The sequence below is a fragment of the Carya illinoinensis genome, chromosome 14 (genome assembly GCF_018687715.1).
Source record: "Carya illinoinensis cultivar Pawnee chromosome 14, C.illinoinensisPawnee_v1, whole genome shotgun sequence".
NCBI classification, from domain to species: Eukaryota; Viridiplantae; Streptophyta; class Magnoliopsida; order Fagales; family Juglandaceae; genus Carya; species Carya illinoinensis.
The window spans coordinates 14,274,959-14,296,619 of NC_056765.1; the positions used below are offsets into that span (position 1 = coordinate 14,274,959).

At 35.3% G+C, this 21,661-nt stretch overlaps 1 protein-coding gene across 1 annotated transcript; it reads left to right on the forward strand.

Annotated features, from left to right (window-relative positions):
• The first annotated feature begins 20,302 nt into the window (after positions 1-20,302).
• LOC122293595 (secreted RxLR effector protein 161-like) lies at positions 20,303-21,371 on the forward strand. The gene is made up of 2 exons (XM_043102136.1): positions 20,303-20,476; positions 20,772-21,371. The coding sequence occupies exons 1-2, from the start codon at positions 20,303-20,305 to the stop codon at positions 21,369-21,371; spliced, it is 774 nt and encodes a 257-aa protein (XP_042958070.1).
• Positions 21,372-21,661: the final 290 nt, after the last annotated feature.

Below are 21,661 nucleotides of genomic sequence, written 5' to 3' on the forward strand. Positions count from 1 at the left end.
AGTAATGTCAAGCACTTTTGTAGTCCAAAAATGCAAATATTATATTTTTTTGTAGAATGTCTTGTTCACATGAAAATATCTGTCAGTGCATAGAATCGTAACAAGTAGGAAAGTGTTTTAAAGAAAATGGATGTCGAACCCACATAAATTAGTTATGCTATTGAGTATGGAAATTGACTAAATTAATCACTATTTAGAAACCCGAATAAATTGGAAAAATTCTACAATCTAAATTAAATTGAAATACATGACAATAAATAAATTTAAAAATAAAAGAGTATAAAGTCTAATATTGTAAATATAATAAGAATAGATCTAGATCCGCATTTGATGTCACTTAGCAAATCCCACATAATTTATTCTTCCTCATTATAAAATTCCAAAATTTCCAAGTTGATGATAAAAATCCATTAAATATTCAATATCTTCTCTTGGGAGATATTAAAAATATCTTTAACTAATAACTCCATATCTCTATGTGAATTCAACTAATTTGAGACTCATTAAGTTCTTTATATTTTTCGTGAAAATCACACTAATCGTGATAAAGTATCTCTACTTTCTCTCTACTAATGGTGCTTAATCTTATAGCTTTAATTACAAATCACCTCTCGGTCTCGTTGCGATTCAATAGATCGAACAATAACTAGCCAGAAAATTGCAAGCATTAGAAACAATGAACAAGCACTCAATCATGGAATTATTGAAAATAGCATAACTTGGAATACAAATTATGCGTTCAAAGCTAGACTACATCAAAGTTCTAGAAAATAAAATTAATTCATAATGAAATTGAAATGCAAAAGAATAAAACAAGTATTCTTTGTTAGAGTTGGTCGTTTAAGCATATGGCTCTCGCCTCTGCTCTTCAGATTCGCCTCCACAGAAAAATAAATAATAAAAACTAAACTAAGAAACTAGACTCTGAACTATCGGACTCTAAAAAAACCCTATAATTCATCCCAAAAGCTAGGATTAAATTGTTGTTAAAGTTGACCAAAACAGAATCATAGACTACATCAAAGATCTAGAAAATAGTTTCTAAAGATAAATATTAACAAAAGAGAAAAATATCCTTGTCATAATGGGATTATCTAAAATAGAAGATTGAGTGATATGCAATTTTATTTGCAGAGCTCAGGAGGGTCTCAGTAGATAGATTGACAAGCATGCTAAATATAGATATTCTCCTCACCTGGTGACTAAGATGAAATACTCCTTGGACCAGATGATAGACCTCTCTCACCAACCTACCGAGTGGTAAAGTTGCTCGCATTTGCTAGCTATCACCCACGATGTCATTTAAGTTTGTCACTTAAATATTATCCTTTAGACTGGTCGCTGGGTCTCCATGCCTACCAAGAGGAAAGACTATTCGCTTACTGAGGTTTAAGTCTTCTCACCTTTGGGAAAGATAAATCTCCTCGACTTTCTTCAGATCTTGTCACCTCTTGTCGATCTGGATCCTTAGGCTCTTCTTTTGTATCAAAATGCTCTCATTTTGCACTAAATCTTCTCATTCCTTCATATCCATTAAAATGAAGAAAAATATAAAATAAAATCAATAGAATTAAAGAAAAACTGACACTTTTCATGAATAAAAGTGTAATAAAAATTACATAAAAATACACTTACCATGTCTATTTGATGATTAACATGTGAAGTATTCGATGGCTTTACTCGACTAAATCATCTGTTCAATCTGTTGTTCAAACTACTGTGCATGTTATTTACATAGCAGCCAGAACTCATCGAATGGAACCTATTGAATGATCGTCATTCGATTACCTTGTAAACGAAGAACTAACATTGCGATCTCAGAATCTATCAAAAGGACTACCAAACGGTATCCATTCGAACACTACAACTCCAAATCAATCTTTATATCTATACAAATATTCTTGAACAGATTGAAGATATATTGTTGTCTAACAGTGCTAAAGTCAGTGATGGTTGAACAGTGCCATACTCATTTCTCATTCGAACAACCCACTTCCCTTTAAGTACTCCCAAACCCAGACTGTCCGAACACCATCAAATGAAAACCCCCTATACTTTGTTCATGATGCTTGGACAAATTCCAACAAAGGAAAAACCGTTCCCACCAAGCGCAAAGGTAACAGTTTCTTTATATATATATATATACATGTATTTTTCAATGATAAATGAAAACCCTTTCATCATGCATTTCTCTAGTTATTCTTCTCAAATTTGGGCTCTATTCAAACCCTTTTACACATTAATGCCTCAATGTCACCCAAACCCCCATCTGATGGTGCTTATTCTTCTTTGGATTATTTGTTTCTCAATATTGCATATGTTCTGTTGTGATATTTGGATTCCAATGTATTTTTTCAATCATTATTTGTATTTGAGGATTCCCTTAATTTTTTTTGCCCAATATACTTTAATGTCCATTTCTCAACTCTTGCACACCAATTACTTGGAAAAAAACTCTCACTCATCATGGCCACTCCATTTGTTCTAGCCTTTAAACCTTTCTTCTCTTTAAATGCTTTGTTTCATTCATGGCGCCTGATGACACTTGAGATATGATCATGGAAACTGCCATTCTTTCAAAACCATTTTACCTTATATTTTTCATTGACAACTACGTATATAAAAACATACTTGACACTAACACCTTACCTTTACTTGTGATTATTGTTGAAAGCCCTCTTGTATAGGTTAGTTTGGACAAGGGTATAGTGCATCATTTTTGTCCAATGTAATTGTCTGTAATACTTCTCAAATCTTGCACACCAAGTGTTGCATCATGGTAGATGTAACACATTTGTCACAAGCATGTACTGAACATTCAACTATTAGTTAGGATTTGTCCTCCTGATTGAATAGAATTAAGATGTTGTTCACATACATATTTCTATGTAGTGATGGCTGGATCAAAAGGTAAACATTACAAGTGGTTTACTGGTAAGGTGAAGAAGCAGAAAACTCAAGCCAGGACCATTTCGACCACATGCAATGATTTTGGTACCATACCAAGTGGGTCAAGTAAAAACCTCAAATGCCTTTCTCTAGATTGACTGTTCAAAAATCCATGGCCCAAATATCAGAGATGGAGACAAGATTTATTGATCGCACTACCATACCAAGTGGGTCAAGCAACCCAAAAGCTACAGGAAGACAGTTGTTGAGACCTCATCCCCAAAGACAAACGACTCAGAAATTATTGCCAACTGTCTTCCATATAAGACTAAATATCTGAACTTTACTCCACTATGGTCCAGCTACAGGAAGGTCATTCATTTATGGACGTGCGTGGTAATTCAAGACCAAATTCAATGTGATCATGAGCTTCTTGTACAAACACATAATGATGTCCAAGCTCTTCTGCAGCGTAGCATCCAGGATGATAATAATGATTCTGATTGAGAATGATGTATTTTGGTTCATTTTGGTTTGTACATTTATTGACCAAATTTATGTAACAAGTTACATGATTGGCGTGGGATCAATTTTTATGAATATGCGGGATTTTGATCTTGTTTCTTAATATTGTTTTATAGTTGATATTTAGATAGATGGCATTTTAACATGACATAGATGCATGTGTTAAAACTGTTATTTCAAATCACAATGAGTTTAAATGTTGGTATTTAACGGGTATCTATGGCCATCTAGAGACAAGATTTAGACATATGACTTGGGCATCTTTTAAATTCGTTATGTAGAAAAGAAGGTCATTGGGTAGTATTTGGGGATAGATGGCATTTCAAGGTGTGTCTCCATCAAATGAGTAAGTGGTTTACTCAATACCACATTAAAACAAAGAGTAGCTCGAAAATAAATAGTCATACAATGTATAAGCAAGGTTTTACAATAATGCCTTACAAAATTTGGGTCAATATACAGTTGCCAAGCCTGTGCTTGTCTCAAAACTGCATATCATCATTATTATTATTACAGCTATCAGTGTCATCCTCAATGATGAAGTCCTCTTCCTCATCCTCCCAATCTTTATCACTTTCTTGATCATGTATTTCATCATTGGGGCATACATGAACATCACCTTCTAGGATGACAAACGCATCAACATAGACAGCTACAACATCGTCTTTACATAATGGAACATAGTTAGAACTTATGGTAGTAGGGGCTGGATACACAGATGAAGACTCGCTTTCTTGAGATTCCTGGGCTTGTTCTTCTTGTTTGTTGTTAGATGTTTCTTCAAGCAACACATCATAGACATTCCTTGAGACAATTTTCTACACTACTTTCCAATGACCTCCCAATCTAGCATCATCAAGGTAGAAGACTTGTTGCGTTTGGGATGCCAACACGAATGGGTCTTCCCTATACCATGTATGAGATACATTGATACTAGTATAATGTGGATTTAGACGTACTCCCCTATGATCAATGATGTCTCACCAATCACATTTGAATAGATATACATGTCGCCAACCAATGTAGCACAGCTGCAATATATCTGTGAGCACCCAATAGTAATCCTTTATACCCCTATTATGCCTCCCACTAAATGCGACACCAAAACATTGGGTGCGACGTGCCCCTTCACAGTCTCATGTGTGGAACCTTGTACCATTATTTATACAACTTGAATATGATGCAACCCAAGGGTCTATACCACAAGCCAATGAGTACAATTGATCAGAAACATTGGTGGGAGCCAACATACAATTTTTATTTTTACCCGTTTGGAAATAAGAGATGGACTCGGTTAATATGGCCAATGTTTATTTATAGCATGTTAGTAAGTAAATACTATATGTAGGCTTTTCCAACGTTGGAAGAAGATACAAAAAAATGGTTCATACACAATGTTTGAACCACTCGGGGAATTCTATTTCCTGCTAGATGTCAACATTGAGAGTGGATTCAACAGTGATCTTCACATGGTGCTCGCTACAACATATATGAAACACTTGTAAGTACATGTCAACTTCCATCTAAAAATTATTGAAAAAATTTTAAAACAAACCAACACAAAACAAGTTTGAGGAAAATCTCACTTAATGTAGTCTCCAATATCTAGGCAATTATTGAGCATGTACCAATGGGCTTTTTGAAGAAGCTTAGAGCATAAGCGGTATGCCATATGCTGTCCTAATGGACACACACGTTGAGAGAAGACAAAAAATATTGGAGCGGAATTTTGTTGAACAACATTCATATTCTGTTCTTGTCAATTAAATCTAGTCTCAACATCATTTAGGTACTAGGTGCAAGATGTCAAGCACTCCACATGAATGTATGTCTTGGCAATGGATCCTTTTGGATAGGCTCTATTCCTCACATAATGCTTAAAAATTCCAAGGTATCTCTTAAATGTGTACATCCATCGATACTGAACTGGACCTGCTACAAAATCGCATGATAGATGAGTTGCTAATTGTACCATTATATCAAAGAAATACGGTGGAAATGTTATTTCCAATTTACAAAGAATAATTGGGATGTCACATTTAAGCTTCTTCAAGATGTCCACATTTAAAGTTCGTTTGCAAAGTTTCCAAAAAAAAAATGTACTTAATTCTATTATTACCAACCTTATATCTTCGTGCAAAAACTTGCCGATGGCAACTGGAAGCAACCTTTGTAAAAGGGCATGCGAATCATGGCTCTTAAGTCCAAAAATCTTACAATTTTGTTCATTCACGCATCTTGTTATATTTGAGGCAAACTCGTCTGGAAATTAAACCGATTTTAACCATGAACAAAACCTCATTTGATCTTCCCCCACCAATGTGAAATAAGCAAGCCTTATCAAGAAGTAATCACCATCCTACTCCAAGTGTAAGTCTTTCTTTATGTCAAGCCTCATCAAATCCTTCCGAGCCTTAATGCTGTCCTTTGTTTTACCCTCAATATTCATAATGGTTCCTAGGAGATTGTCGCAAATATTCTTCACAGTGTGCATAACGTCCCAGTTGTGTCTCAACATTAAGGTTTCCTAATATGGTAATTGGAGAAGACACTCTTCTTTGCCCAATTCAACTCTTGGGGTGAACGCTTCCTTTTCTAGGTAGTTTTACCGAATGGTATTTCAGGAATTCTTATGAGTTGTTGTAATAGATCAAGTCCAAACAAACAAGTTGGAGCCATACCATGCTCTTCCAAACCATCAAATAAGTCAGAATTGAGTCACCAACTATGATCATTTGGTAAAAGTTGACAATGACGCATATAATAGTGTTTCCCACCATATGTCAACCATTTTGATCTTGTGTCCATATTACAACTAAGACATGCCAATTTTCCTTTTGTACTCCATCTAGAGAGATTTGCATATGCAGGGAAGCCTTTAATAGTCTACAATAAAGTTGCATGTAAACGAAAGGATTGGTCGTGCGAGGCATCGTAGGTGAGAGTACCTACTTCCCATAAATGTTAAAGCTCATCAACCAAGGGTCTTAGATATAGATCAATATCATTTCTAGGAGCTTTTGGACCAAGGATAAGCAATGTCAACATGAGGAACGGTTCTTTCTTACACAACCACGGAGCAATGTCAACATGAGGAAAGGTACGAATAGAACTGGCCAGATGCTGTAAGGCTTGATGACATTATCAAATGGGTTGAATCCATCACTTGCTTGACCAAGTCAAATATTGCAAGGTACGTTAGCAAACCAAGTATGCTGGTTGTCAAAATCTTTCTATGCCAAAGAGTCACTAGGATGCCTAAGAGTACTAGAATCGTCCACTTGATTCCTTGAATGCCAAGTCATATAGGATGTTGTCCAGGATGTCATGAATAGCCTTTGGAGCCTGGATGATCAAAACCTTGGATAAGAAGATGTTCTTATACGATATGGATGAGATGATAATTGTTATTAAGACATCTTCTACAAGGATATCTAATAACATTGTTTCCATATGCATGATCTCGTGTCATTGATAGAAAGTTTTGAATTCCCACATGACAACTTTGATCTCTAAACCGATATGTTATATTGATCTAACTCTTGTCCATATTTGGGTCCCTATGCAAGTGACGTAACAAAACATTATAAGCATAACAGTGGCATGATTGGTATAGAATGATACTACAAGATATGAAAAAAAAAAAGCAAAAACATCGTTCATTTAAGTAAAACAAGTATGTATAAATATTCTTTTAGTAATAGTTGTGATATTATGCTACTGGTGACAAGTTCTATAAGTTGTCCTAAATCAGGGTAAGAAAGGAATAGTTAATTAGAGTAGAGGAATAAATATAATAATAATATTTTATATGTGATTGTCCATATAATTGTTATACTTTTGTATTAAACACAATATCAAATAGTTAGAGAGCTGAATTTTGTATATGGCAGGTGAAAGGTAACATGGTTAATCAGAATACTTTATGTCAAACACTTGGAAGGCATCCATGGTTGTATGTAATTATTGATCAAAACTATTAATCTCCCAATTGGGTTCACAGCTTGAGATGAGAAAAATCTCCACTTTCAATAGAAGAACATGCATGGAAATGTAGTTGACTAGTAATGGATTGAGTCAAAGTTAGACACTATTATTTGCAAATATAAATGTATTGTAAAATAGGAACACTAGGTAAATATCAGCTATTGTATTCATTATTAATGATGCAAAATAGTTGTAATACACCATGAAATTTGTCCATAGGAATTGAAGAAGTCATGGGGGTTGTTCACTGGTGGAGGCTTACCTTGAAGATATGTGATGCAGGCCTGCCCTAGATGCAATAGAGTATTTTATATAAAGATAAGATTTTGGTAATGAGTCAGATCCAAAAATGGGAAATAATCCAAAGAAAAAGAACATGCAATTTACAAGCAACAACTTGGCCTTCTGATTGAGCATTCAGGCTATTGGGTTTTATATATATATTTAGGTTAATACCTTAACGGATGGTAGAATGAAGTAGGTAAGAATGAAATTATAGTATTGAGGGAAACAGAGCATTATATTTTCCATTTTGCAACGAAATACATTTGTTGCAAATCACTTATTCGTAACAAAATTTCGGTAGTTTGCAAGGAAATGATAACCGTTGGTAATTAGTTTTCCCAATGATAGATATTAGTGGTAAAGTATTGTTGCAAAGAAATACTTTCGTTGCTAATTATGATATTGCAAGGAAATAAAATCGTTGGTAATTTATTTTTGAAAGGGCATTATATCATTGCTAAAATCTTTTTGCAAGGAAAGAAATAGTTTTTGCAAGGGAAGAATGTCGTTGGTAATTAATTTTTTATTCTCCACCCTCCTGTTATTTGTAAGGAAATAAAATTGTTGCTAAAATGTTTTAGCAAGGAACTTACCTCATTACTAAAATAGGATTTGCAATAAAATCATATTGTTGCTAACTTTGGATTAAAAAAATATCTTTCTCATTCAACGAAGTTGAAAATGGTTGGTAAATATTTTTTAGCAATGAAATAATATCGTTGCAAATGATGATAGCAATGAAATTATTCGTTGCTACATTGATAGTTGCAACAATTGTAATTCGTTGGTAAATGTTACCATTTTCCAACAAAATTATTATAGTAGGAACAAATTTGTTTCATTGGAAATGAATTAGCAATAGATTTATTTCATTGCCAATTAGGCGTACTAAATTGCAAGGAAAAATTTCATTGCTAATGCACATTTTACTTGTTGCAACGAAACTAAATGGTTGGTAATGGGTAGAAACTTTTTGCAACAAATCAATGTCGTTTTATCTCAAAATTGTTGCTAAGTGAAATGGCATTCCAGATCCTCCATGCTTTGCAATGATAATTTTGCAAGGAAATATTCTCGTTGCTTGCAAAATAATCGTTGCAATTACTTCTATTTGCAAGGTGAAATAAAATTTCATTGGTAAAAGGGTATATTTTAGCAATAGAAAAAAATTTCATTGCAAATTTTCATTGTAAAAAGTCATTCTTGTTGTAGTGAGTTGAAATAACACATAACTACGCGATCTTTTTTTATTTCTTCCTCTAAACTTCATTGAAAAAAGATCACTCCGCGATTAGAGATCATGACATGATTTAGAATAAATAGTTGCATTCCTCCTTTCTTTAGGGTTAAACACAGTACCACTACCGCTAATGTAACGAATTCTTGGTGCTTTAAGCATAGACCCTTTTTTTTTTTAGTTTCATAACCATAACCAAAACCTTATTAACTTTTACTAACTTCTCTCTTTCCACAATAAAGCTCAAAATAATATTAATAATAAATATAATATATAATTACTTTAAAAATATTTCTAAACAAGCCAATGAAAGGATCTTATTATTGGATGTCTACCTCATCGATGCACTATACACAGTGTATATTGCATAAAATAAGAAATCAATAGTATTATTATTATCTCTTTAAAAAGTTATTATTATTTTTATTATTATTATTATCATATATTATTATATATAATGTAATTTTCGAATGAGTCCAAATAAGCAGGTAAAGAATCCTACCCACCAATGCACTATCCATAGTGCACGTTGTGATATCCCATTTTTACGTATTTTTTGTTGAATAAGTATTTTAATTTAATTAAAATATTAGTTCTTTTATTTTTAATTTATTGAATTTTAATTGGATCTATTTAGTTGTAAAATTTATTTTAAGGTGCTTTCTTATTATTAATTATTGTTTTGTGTTTAAATTGCTCTTTAATTTAATTTAGTTTATTTTTGGATTTTAAATTTTGTTATTAGTTTTTACTAATTATTTATTTTGTTTTAGCTAGATACTATGTGTTGAGGGAAAAATGAGCGTGTTGGCATATTCTTGTGAAAACCTGTGTAAAATAGTGTTGTAACAAGTGTTGTTGCAGAAGGCTTGAAGTATGCTTGAAGTGTGCTCATTGTTGGTCAAAAGAAGCAACTTCGCTCGACCCTCGCTCGACATATGGCTCGAGTGAAATCAGGCAGATTCAACCGCTCGACCCTCGCTCGACACTGAGCTCGAGCGAACCCAGGCAGAGTGTGTCGCTCGACCCTTGCTCGATACTGAGCTCGAGCGAACTCAGGCAGAGTTAACCGCTCGATACTCACTCGACATGGCGCTCGAGCGAACTCAGGCAGATTTCGGCGCTCGACCTTCGCTCGACACTTCGCTCGAGCCAATGTTCCAGATCACTTACAATGTAGGGTTTTGAACGCCTCATTTGATGGGAACTATAAATAGAACATGTTAACTTATGTTCTATGTGTGGAGAATCAGAGCAAAAACCCTAAGGGCCTCCAAGAACTTCTTAGAGCAACCTCTCCCCCATTTGGTTGATTCTCTCTTGGATAAACACGTCTCCACCACAACATACACAAAATCAACTCTTACTTGAGTCCATTGAAGTGGACATTTTTGTTGGCCGGAAGAGTCCGGAGCTGCCGTTGATGCAGAGATCGAGAGGTTCTCGTGGGAAGCTATAGGAAGGTCGGAGTTCCGACACTACATGCATGTAGAGATCGAGTGGGTCACTTGTGGTGTTGCAAGCCAAGTTTAGGTACTACAAAGGTTTTGTGAGTGTCTCTAAATTGGTTGTAACAAACTAAAATTTCTATAGTGGATTTGAGGTGGTGTCTTACACCCGGAGTGGTTTTAGATTTTGAAGATGTTCTTCAAATGAGTTTCCACTCCGTGAACAAAATCATGTGTTGATTATTTGTGTTATTTGATTCATTTATTAACTGCTTGTTTGATTAATTTTCAAAAGGCCATAAAAATTAGATTACACCTATTCACCCCCCCTCTAGGTGTAGTGTTGTGTAGAACCATTGCTTTTTCACTATGTTTAAATTATTTTATTCAATGTATTGCTTTTAAAATTGTTTTCGTTGAATCAGTTATGGACCCTAGATGTGAGAACTGGACCTCATTTCTTTTCCCTATCTTTTCTTTTTCTCTTTTTCTTTTTCCCCTTTTTCTTTTTCCCCGTTTTCTTTTCTTCTTCTTCTCTTTTTTTTCTCCTTCTTTTCCTTTGCTTTTCTCCCGCATGACAACCCCACTCCTTCTCCCTTATCCGTTCCATCTTCCCCCTCCAGCATGTCGCCACACGCTAGCGTGGCCGTCACCGTCCCTCCTACCTGGTTCCCACCGACCGGCAACCTTCCTCCTCTGTTTTCAGCCCATCCCGCGCCACCCATCTCCCCCACACACAACTTCAAACCACAACTACATTTTGCTCCCAAGCCGTCGTGCCTCTACCGTTCGCTACCAGCTCTTCACCACACCACCGGTGACCTTCCAGCATCCTCCACCATGTAGCCCAACCCACGACAACCATTCTTTCCCCTTAAAGTAACACAAACCCAGCTCCACTTCACGCTCCTCCCTGTAGCGCTGCCGTGACCCACCACACCACCCCACCGCTGTCACCATTATCTTCTCCTCACACTGGTGAGTCTTCCCTGGCCTTCTTGAGTCTAGCCGTGCCTCCACCTTCCCCCACTCTCCTGCGGCCCCTTTTCCTCAAAGTTGGCTAACCTCCTCTGCGCTCCACCACCCATGACCACCAACCACCACCATCAACTCTATTGACCTCCATGAACCCCTCTATGGCCAACCCAAGCCTCCCCTAGCTTCCCTTCGAAATTACCACTTTGAGACCCACGGTCACAATGCATTTTGCACTGTTACGTTGCTTTTCTACCACCTTTTGTAGTTCATTGATCTTTCAAAAATTATTTTATAGCGCTATAAGTATTTTCCTAACTTCCTTTTAGATTTAAATATATTACTAATTTTACAATAAATTGTGACTGGTTGGTTATGTCGGACTGAGTCCGAGGAGTCGGGGGTCTGGGGTCAGGGGTCGGATGGATTTGAGGATGAAGTTATTTATGTTTATTTGATGTTTGGTTTCGTGTCATACATTGCATAGTGCACGTATGTTCATGTTTGTGAAATGAAAACTAGGTTTTCATGTAATTTCATGCATGTACATGTGTTGGAAATTAAAAACTGGGTTTTCAAGTGAGAAATGATTTTGGGCATATTTGGACAATCTAATTGACTGGTTTGAGTCAGAGGTACTGTAGGAATGGTGGTAAGCAGGGATGGTGATAGAGTTCCGCTTGTGATTCTTGCATACGGTGCACGTGTATGGATGGTGGTAAGCAAAAATGGTGGTAGAGTCCCGCCTGCGATTCTCGCCTACAGACGGGTTTGTAACGATGGTGGTAAGCAGGGATGATGGTAGAGTCCCGCCTATGATTCCCGCCTACGGTGCACGCGTAGAGATGGTGGTAGAGTCCCGCCTGTGATTCCCACCTGTAGTACTCTAATGGTTGGTTATTGGGCCATTTTCTGGAAAAATGGCGAGTTTGATTAAAGGATTATTTCTGGGCCATTTTCTAGAAAAATGACAGGATTTTTATAAGTGGACTTTTGTGGACCATTTTTTTAGAAAAATGGTGGATTTATTGTTCGAGCCATTATCTGGGCTAACAGTGAGGAAATATTTTAATGGTAATATTGTGGGTCATTATCTAAGATAATGACGAGGAAATGTTTTAATGGAAATGTTTGGGCCAAAAATGTAATTTTTGGCATGTGTTGGAAAAATGTTTATTTTTGGGAAAAGATCATGTTTGGATCTCATGCATCTTGTTCATGCATATTATTGAGTTTTAATGTATTTTTATCTTGTGGATGTTTAGATGAGTACTTACCTGCGTTACCGTCTTTGGTACTGTGGATTTTGATGCAGAGGACAAGGAGGCGGCTTTGCTGGAGGAGTGATTGGGGATCACTCTCTTGTGGGTTGTGACTTATTTCTCGATTGTAGTTATTACTTTTGATTTGTTTTATATTTATGCTGGTTAATTGTAATATTTTAGTATGTTTATTTTTAAGTGAGCTTGTATTTAAACAAATTCTAGTACTTAGTTGACAGACTTTAATTATCCGCTGCGTTGTTCTGTTGTACACATGTTGCATGTACACACACTTAACACATGGCGATGGGATGTGTGACCTGTGTTGTCTTCATCCCAGACGCCTCGATTCCACATGTCCGTACGTGGGAGTAGGGGGCGTCACACACGTCGGTGCATGAAAAGAAAAAATCATTATTATTATATATTATTATCACAATATAATATAATATTGCAATTCTACCAAATGAACAAATTAAAAGATTGCATTGGAAGTCTACCTTAGTAACTGCGTTCAATCAAATAACAAAAAGAAAAGAATTTGTGTTCAATATTTATTGAGTAATGCTATTCAACTTCTCTAGCCTCCACACACCATATTTTTATAAATTTTTTAATATTTTTTTGAAAACAATTTGAGTTTATTATTATTAAACTAATTGAATTCTTCTATTCATCATCTATATATTAAATATTTGATAAAAGAAAAAAATTAAAAAAAATTAAACAAAGTGTGGTGTTTAGAGGCTGTGTGAAATTGTGAATGGTATGAGGTTGTGTAGCCTTTTTCATATTTATTTCCTCTCCCTCTTTCTCACACCAAAAAAGTCTTTCAGATTGGCCAAAGAAAAGTCTACATATCTGATTTTTTTGGTCGGAGGAGGACCCTCTCATTTTATTTTTTGTTTTTTGTTTTTTAAAATTGAAAACGTCATATATACAATTTTTCGACGACTCTCAAAAAATATTTGCAACACAAGAAGACTCCCAGGCTGCAAATCATTCCGATGATAGTGACGGTTTTAATGCACGTACAGTCACATTACAAATCTAATTGAATTGATTGATCAGGCTAAATTGCTTGTGTGAGATTTGTGAGGAAAATCAAAATTCTTTATAATTTAACGAATTCTCATGCAATATTGGTGAGTTGAGTGCTTTTAAAACAGTAATTGAAATTTGTTATTGGGTCACTTTGCATTAGATGGATCCATCTAGTGTTGTCTGCATACATGTCTCTTTGTCAGTTTGTGACAAAAAAAATGAATGAATGTGTGCATTACCTAACTTTTAGGAGGAGTTGTACTACAAGAAGGAATTAGTTAATTGATAAAACTGAGGGGAGCATGGATATTAATTGATTTTTGTTAGTACAGAATCCTGATTACAGCTACATTGATTTTGTTAATTAGTTGGCCTAATTCTATTCTTTTACCTGTTAGTTTTCTAAAGTTGATGTAAGTGTGTTGTTAGTAGTTAGTTTCAAAACAACATGAATATATTTTTGAAGACTTTCTTAGTGGATCTATACATCTAATTGTGTACGTAGTTTTATTTTGGTGTTTTCTTGAAATTGACCTATGTAGTCTTGTTTGATCACTAGCTTTAAGCACTTTGACCAATTTTTGCGTACGATAGATCATCTAAACCACAAAATTAACTCACCATGTCAATTTATCTACATAATGCAATGTTTAATCTTTGTATTTCTAGATCTTTAGGTTCTGGGAAACCTCATTTATCCAAACTATCCAAGCTGTCAGATGTCGAGGAACAGAAACTGACCAACGTGGTGGACCCTCAATATGTGCTCAGATACCATGGACTCTAGTTCCTGAAGCTGAGTCAAGGGAGAAGATTGATCAATTATTTGCACCGATTCGTCTAATAATTAAGAAGCTAGGAAAGATGGACGACAGCCTCAAAACTCTCCAATAGAAGATCGGTTCGCCCTCATTAAGTGATCATCAGACGCTGGAGACTCCATGTTTGGAAGCTGAACTCATGTTAAAGGAGGCGATCGATCGAGTCATTTGTAATTAACTAACTCGATTAAAAATATATTAAAGAAAATGGTGGAAGACCTGAAGGCTCGCCACAAAACTCATGCGTAGGCTCCAATCCAAAAGCTTCACTGCTTCATATCTTCACAAGAGAGATATTAATATCATTATGACCATATATATGATCATCCATATCAATAAATAAAGACTAGATATTAAACTTTGAAGTTTCATCATATGTACGAATTCTAGAGTATATGATCTAGATATGTTTGTTGCTTGGCATCGCACTAGCTATATATATACTGGCTAACTTGGTTGTTTAAATTAGTATTTTAATTACATGTATGCGTGTTTAGATGTTTATCATGCATTTCAGCATTATTAACGATGTTTGTGCTTGGTTTGATCATCTTATATTTAACTGCCGTCTCCATGTTGCCATCTATCTTCTTCTTCTTATTATAATAATTGATCATCATCATCATCATTATGGATGAAATGAAATGAGAATTTTGGGATAAATTTTTTTTCCATACAAGCCCTAACTCGAGGAAGAAAATATGATAAAGAGGGAAGATAATCAAATGTGAGGTGCAATGTGCATGTGCTTAATTTCTTATCAAAGACTCCAAGCATGCGTATAGCTACCAAGAGATCAGATGGCAACAAAAGGAAATCACAAGAGGGAGAGGATAATCAAAGGAAAGATAGAATGGAGAATCGGGAAAAGGGAATAAAATATTGCCCACAAGGAGAATGTAAGAGTTTTATTTAAACTCTATGTCCCACACACCCATCTTAATAGAGTTTGAAATAGCTCAAAACTTATCGATTAAAAGATGAATAATAATGGGATAAGAAAACTCATAAAAGATAAGATTAAAACTCTATATCTTTAATTATAGTCAGACACAAAGTCTGAGATTTCTTGATAATCATAAATCTATAAATAGCACTGAGGGGTTAAAGGGTTCTCACCTACAACATCAGAGTGCCTTTTGCCATCGTGAGACACTTGAGAGGCAAAGTTGCTAGGGTGATCATTCCCTCACAGCCAGATCTAATTCTTCATCGAACTAATGGAGAAAGGTACGCATTTATTTATCACTATTTATTATTGTAAATCATATAAAATCAAAGATCCGATAATTAATGTTCATGTTAAAATATTTAACATGTGGTATTAGAGATTCAGGTTATAGACTTTTATGATCTCAATATAATATTGCACATGTCGTATATCACTTCGATATTTCTTTTCGGTTGTGAAAGATAAAAATACATACTGCTTCGTACCGATATTATGCACCAATTGCTATCCCACACATATGCATACAATTATAATTCTGATTCTGCATATGTAATATTATTATCGCATTGATATTCATGATCTGAATATGAAATATATATATATATATATGCTAAATTGCACATATGAATTTCTGTATATTTAGGCATATGAAATTGCTCCCAATTTTATGAAATATAAACTGTATTTGAGATGAAAACCGAATGGTGTTGCACGGTAGTTTTCCTCGAGTTTTCGTTGAGAAAATTAAAAAAGAAAAAAAAATAAAAAGAAAAAAGGAAGGATTAGTGTTTTCTGCCAGAAGGAGGCCGAGAACCTCCTTCACAGCACCACTATGACGGCGGCACAGAGGGCTCCAAAGCCCAGTGGCCGCATCATTCGGTTCATTAATTTTATAAAAAAAAAAAAAAGTGGAGAGGAGGTGGACCTCGGCGGCGGGAGGAGACTGGGGATTCCATGCCATCTTCTAGTCATCGACGAGGACCACCGTTGAGATGAATGGCAGGGAAGGTGCTGTGCTGTACTGAATATTGAGGGAAGGTGCGGCGCTGTAACAATCTGAGGAAGAAGGAATATGAAGCTTAGGTTTTCATTAAATGTGTAATGGGTTTGGGCTTAAGCTGTGGGCTTTGGCCCAGTCCAAGAAGGAAAAGAAAGCAAACGGGCCAATGGGCCACTGATGTGGCCCAGCCCAATAAAAGAACCAAAAAAAAAAAGGTGGGACGGGCCTGCACAGTAGGTCCAACCCAGGTCAACACATCCATAAACTGGTTCTTGGCCTGGTTTGCTAAACTGGACCGGTCAGATTAATTTTTTTTTAATATTTTTAAAACAAAAAAAAAAACTGAATTTTATTTTATATACATGTTATTATTGTTATTTACATTTATGAAAATTTTATTATTGATAAATTTATATGCATGTTATTATTGTTAAATACATGTATTAAATTTTATTAAATGCCATATGCAAGTTATTATTACATACATAAATCTTATATACATGTATGAATTGGCTCTTATTATCATGCTATATATAATTGTTTATCCAATATGGACAAGTGATTTATATCAAAATTAAAGAAAAACTTAGTTGTCCAAAGGTACAAGATTCTCTTAAATTTTGGTAAAAAATCATTAAATTCCATAGTAAGGTGGATATGAGAGTGGACAATTTTGTGTGTCAAGAACTACTCTCAAAGGAGAATCTTGATGACACTACTAGTTCATCTATCAAATTAAGGTTGGAATGAACACTTTGTCTATCAAGACCTACTCCCAAAGGAGGGTTTTGATGATACTACTAGTTCATCCATCAAAGAAAAGCTTGAGGGAACAATTTGTATGTTAGAATTTACTCCCAAATGAGAATTCTGATAATACACTTAGTTCATCCATAGAATTTAATGTTGGTGAGAACACTTTGTGTATTAAGATCTACTCCCAAAGAGGGTCCTGATGACACTATTAGTTCATCTATAATTATTTAAATTCTTATTATAGTTTATAAGTGTCTAACTCAAAGCTTTATGTGATAAATATTTTCTTGTAGTAAATGTACCGACATCATTACATTCACAAACTTCATCAGTTCCTGTTTGGAATGGCTCTAATTTTTGTGAGTGGGTTGAGCGAGTCAGATTCACCTTAGGGGTCCTTGACCTGGACTCATCTCTTATAAGTCCAAAATCACCACCCATCACTGAGAAGAGTAACAAGGATGAGAAAGAGTCTAATGTTCATGAAAATGACCATAGCTGAAAATATTAAAAACTCACTCCCTAGTATTGAGGATGCCCAAGATTTTTTGAAAAATGCTGATGAGGGATTTAAATCAGCAGATAAGTCTTTAGTAGGAACACTAATAGCTGGACTTACCACCATGAAATATGATGGAGCCGAAATAATGCAAGAGCATATCCTTGAAATGACAAATAATGCCGCCAAATTACAAATCCTGGGAATGAAAGTAGAGGAGTCCTTTATTGTTTAGTTTATTCTAAACTCATTGCCACCTCAGTATGATTCATTCCAGATGCATTATGATTCTATTAAGGATAAATGGAATGTAAATGAGCTAGCAAGTATGGTAGTTCAGGAGGAAGTAAAACTGAAACAACAAGGGCATTACTCTGCTAATTTTGTGACCAAAGAAGCTGGAAAAAAAAAAACCACCATTATGGTAAAAAGAAACGAATTGGACCACCAAGAGGAAAAGAGCCTGAAAAAGTTAATCAAGTTCAACATAGTAGTACCAAATGCTACTGGTATGGGAAAAATGGACACATGAAATCTGAGTGTAAAAAATGTAAGGCTTGGTTTGAAAAGAACGGTAAGCCTCTTGCCCTTGTATGTTTTGAATCAAACATTGTAAATGTTCATACTAATTCTTGGTGGCTAGATTCAAGTGCTAATGTTCATGTTTCTATAACCATGCAGGGATACCTTACAAGCTAAACTCCAAACCCCAGTGAGCAATTCATTTTTATGGGAAATGAGAATAAGGCTGAAGTTTAGGCCATATGGACTTTTCGTTTAGTTTTGAGTACTGGTCATTGTTTAGACCATCATAACATATTTTTTGTGCCTTCTGTGATGCGTAATTTAATTTCTCTTTCTAGACTGAACACTGATAGTTATTCTTTTTCATTTCATAATGGTATTTTTAATTTGTTCAGAGACTCTTTATCTATTGGTTCTGGGTTTCTTTCCGATGGTCTTTATCAACTTTGTCTCAATAATACATTTGTTCATAATACCTATACCCATAACCATGAGATGTGTATTGGAACTAAAAGAAACATGATGAATGAACATTCTTATGACTTGTGGCATAAGAGATTGGGGCACATCTCCAAAGAAAGATTAGAGAGATTAGTAAAAGAAGGGATAGTTCCGCATTTAAATTTTATTAATCTTGAAGTATGTGTGGATTGCATTAAAGGAAAGCAAACCAAACATACTAAGAAATGTGCCACAAGAAGTAAAGAGTTTCTTGAAATAATTTACACAGATATACGTGGACCATTTTTCACATAATATTTTGGTGGAGAAAAGTATTTATCACCTTTATAGATGAGTTTTCACGGTTTGGATATATCTATTTGCTACATGAGAAATCTCAAACGGTTTCAATACTTAAGGTATTTCTCATGGAGGTGGAAAAGTAGTTAGATAGAAAGGTGAAAATTATCAGGTCGAATCGAGGTGGAGAATTTTATGGAAAGTATGATGAATCGGGTCATACTCCTAGCCCATTCGCCAAACTTCTTGAACAGCGTGGCATTGTTGCACAATACACAATGCCAGGGATGCCAAAACAGAACGGTGTTGCTGAAAGGCATAATCGGACTTTATTGGATATGGTCAGAAGTATGGTAAGAAATTCTACCTTACCCAAGTCATTTTGGGGTGAAGCCATTAAGACAACAACTTATATCTTAAACTGGGTTCCTAGTAAGTCAATTCCAAAAACTCCTTTCGAGCTATGGACTGGTAGGACACCAACTTTAAGACACATGCATGTTTGGGATTGCCAAGTAGAAGCGAGACTTTACAATCCACATGAAAGGAAATTGGATCCTAGAACAGTAAGTGGGTACTTTATTGGCTACCCAGAGAGATCCAAACTGTATAGGTTTTACTGTCATAATTACAGTCCGTGAATAGTGGAAACAGGGAATGTCAAATTCATTGAACTTGGCAAAATCAGTGGAAAAATAGAACCTAGAGATGTGATCATTGAGGAAGTACGAGTAGATGTCCCTATACCTACACCCTCAGAAAAGATAATGGTTCCTCTAATTGATCATCACAATGATACATTGGAACAAGTAAATGACCACCCATCTCATAATAATAATACCACTGATGAACCAAGTTCAGAGTCACCAGAACAGATAGTCTTACGCATATCTCAGAGAGATCGGAGACCTGCCATTTTAGCAGACTATGTGGTATATCTCCAGGAATCTGAATTTGACATTGGGACAAGTGAAGATCCACTAACGTTTTCACAAGCCATAGAGATGTGATTCTAGTAAATGGATCAATGCCATGAAAGAAGAGTTGAAATCCATGGATCAAAATCAAGTTTAGGATCTCATTGAGTTGCTTGAAGGGTGTAAAAGAGTCAGGTGTAAATGGGTCTTTAAGACCAAACACAACTCTAAAGGCAACGTCGAATGACATAAGGCCAGACTTGTTGCTAAGGATTTCACCCAGAAAGAAGACATTGATTACAAAGAGACATTTTCTCTAGTATTTAAAAATTACTCTTTTAGAATCATTATGGCATTGGTGACTCATTTTGATTTTGAGTTACACCAGATGGATGTGAAAACAACTTTTCTAAATGGAAGTTTGGATGAAGTGGTCTACATGGAGCAGCTAGATGGCTGCTCAGAAAAGGGCAAAGATCATATAATATGTAGGCTTAAGAAATCAATATATGGGCTTAAACAAGCTTCCCGACAATGGTACTTAAAGTTCAATGATACCATTACTGCCTTTGGATTTAAAGAAAACATCATTGATCGATGTATATATCTAAAGGTCAGTGGGAGTAAGTTCATATTTTTTATCCTGTATTTTGATGATATCTTGTTGACGAGTAGTAATCTTGGCTTACTTTATGAAACTATGGGTTTTCTATCTAAGAACTTTGAAATGAAAGATATAGGTGAGGCATCCTTTGTAATCGGAATTGAAATCCTTCAGGATAGAAAACAAGGACTGTTGGGATTGTCTTAGAAAAGTTACATAGAGAGAGTTCTTGAGAGATTTGGCATGAAAAGTTGCTCATCACTTAATACTCCAATATTAAAATGTGATAAGTTTAATCTATCAGAATGTCCTAAAACTGAGTGGGAGCTTAAAGAAATGGCAAAAAATCCCCTATGCTTCGGTTGTGGGAAGCTTGATATATGCACAGATTTGCACAAAACCATACATTAGTTTTGCAATTGGCATGCTTGGGCGTTACCAGAGTAACCCAGGGATGTCTCATTGGAAAGCAGCGAAGAGGGTATTGCGATACCTGCAAGGAACTAAGGATTATCAGTTTACCTTTAGGAGGACTGACAACTTAGAGGTAACTGGATACTCAAACTTTGATTTTGCCAGTTGCTCTGATAGTAGGAAATCTACTTCAGGATATGTTTTCCTACTAGCTGGTGGAGGGATCTCATGGAAAAGTATGAAACAAACTATCACTGTTTCTTTAACAATGGAGGCTGAGTTTGTGGCGTGCTTTGAGGCCACAGTGCATGGCTTATGGCTGAGGAACTTTATCTTAGAGCTTGGAGTTGTCGACTCTATAGCCAGGCCGCTGAGAATTTATTGTGATAATTCCTTTGCAATATTTTTCTCCAAAAATGATAGGTATTCTAAAGGTACTAAACACATGGAGCTCAAATACCTGAGTGTCAAGGAGGAAGTACAGAAATAAATAGTGTCCATAGAACATATTAGTACTACGCTTATGATAGCAGACCCATTAACGAAGCGTCTAGTAGCGAAGCAATTTAAAGAACATGCTAACAGAATGGGTCTTATGATATAAACATGTTATTGAGCTCATAAATTTTTTAGTTTATTTTGAACACTTAATAATATCTATTATGTTTGTTTTTATTTTATTTTATTGTCTTTCACTTATTTGTACATTGAATGGTTTAGAATAATGATGACAAGATAATGTCTACAACAGACATGAATTGAAACCCAAGGCATCACGGT

Bases quoted from the DNA above. Each gene is read 5' to 3' on its own strand.
- LOC122293595 (XM_043102136.1), top strand. From the start codon at position 20,303: ATGGAGCAGCTAGATGGCTGCTCAGAAAAGGGCAAAGATCATATAATA. The intron at 20,477-20,771 runs GTCAGTGGGAGT...TTAATCTATCAG, and splicing joins ATCGATGTATATATCTAAAG to AATGTCCTAAAACTGAGTGG.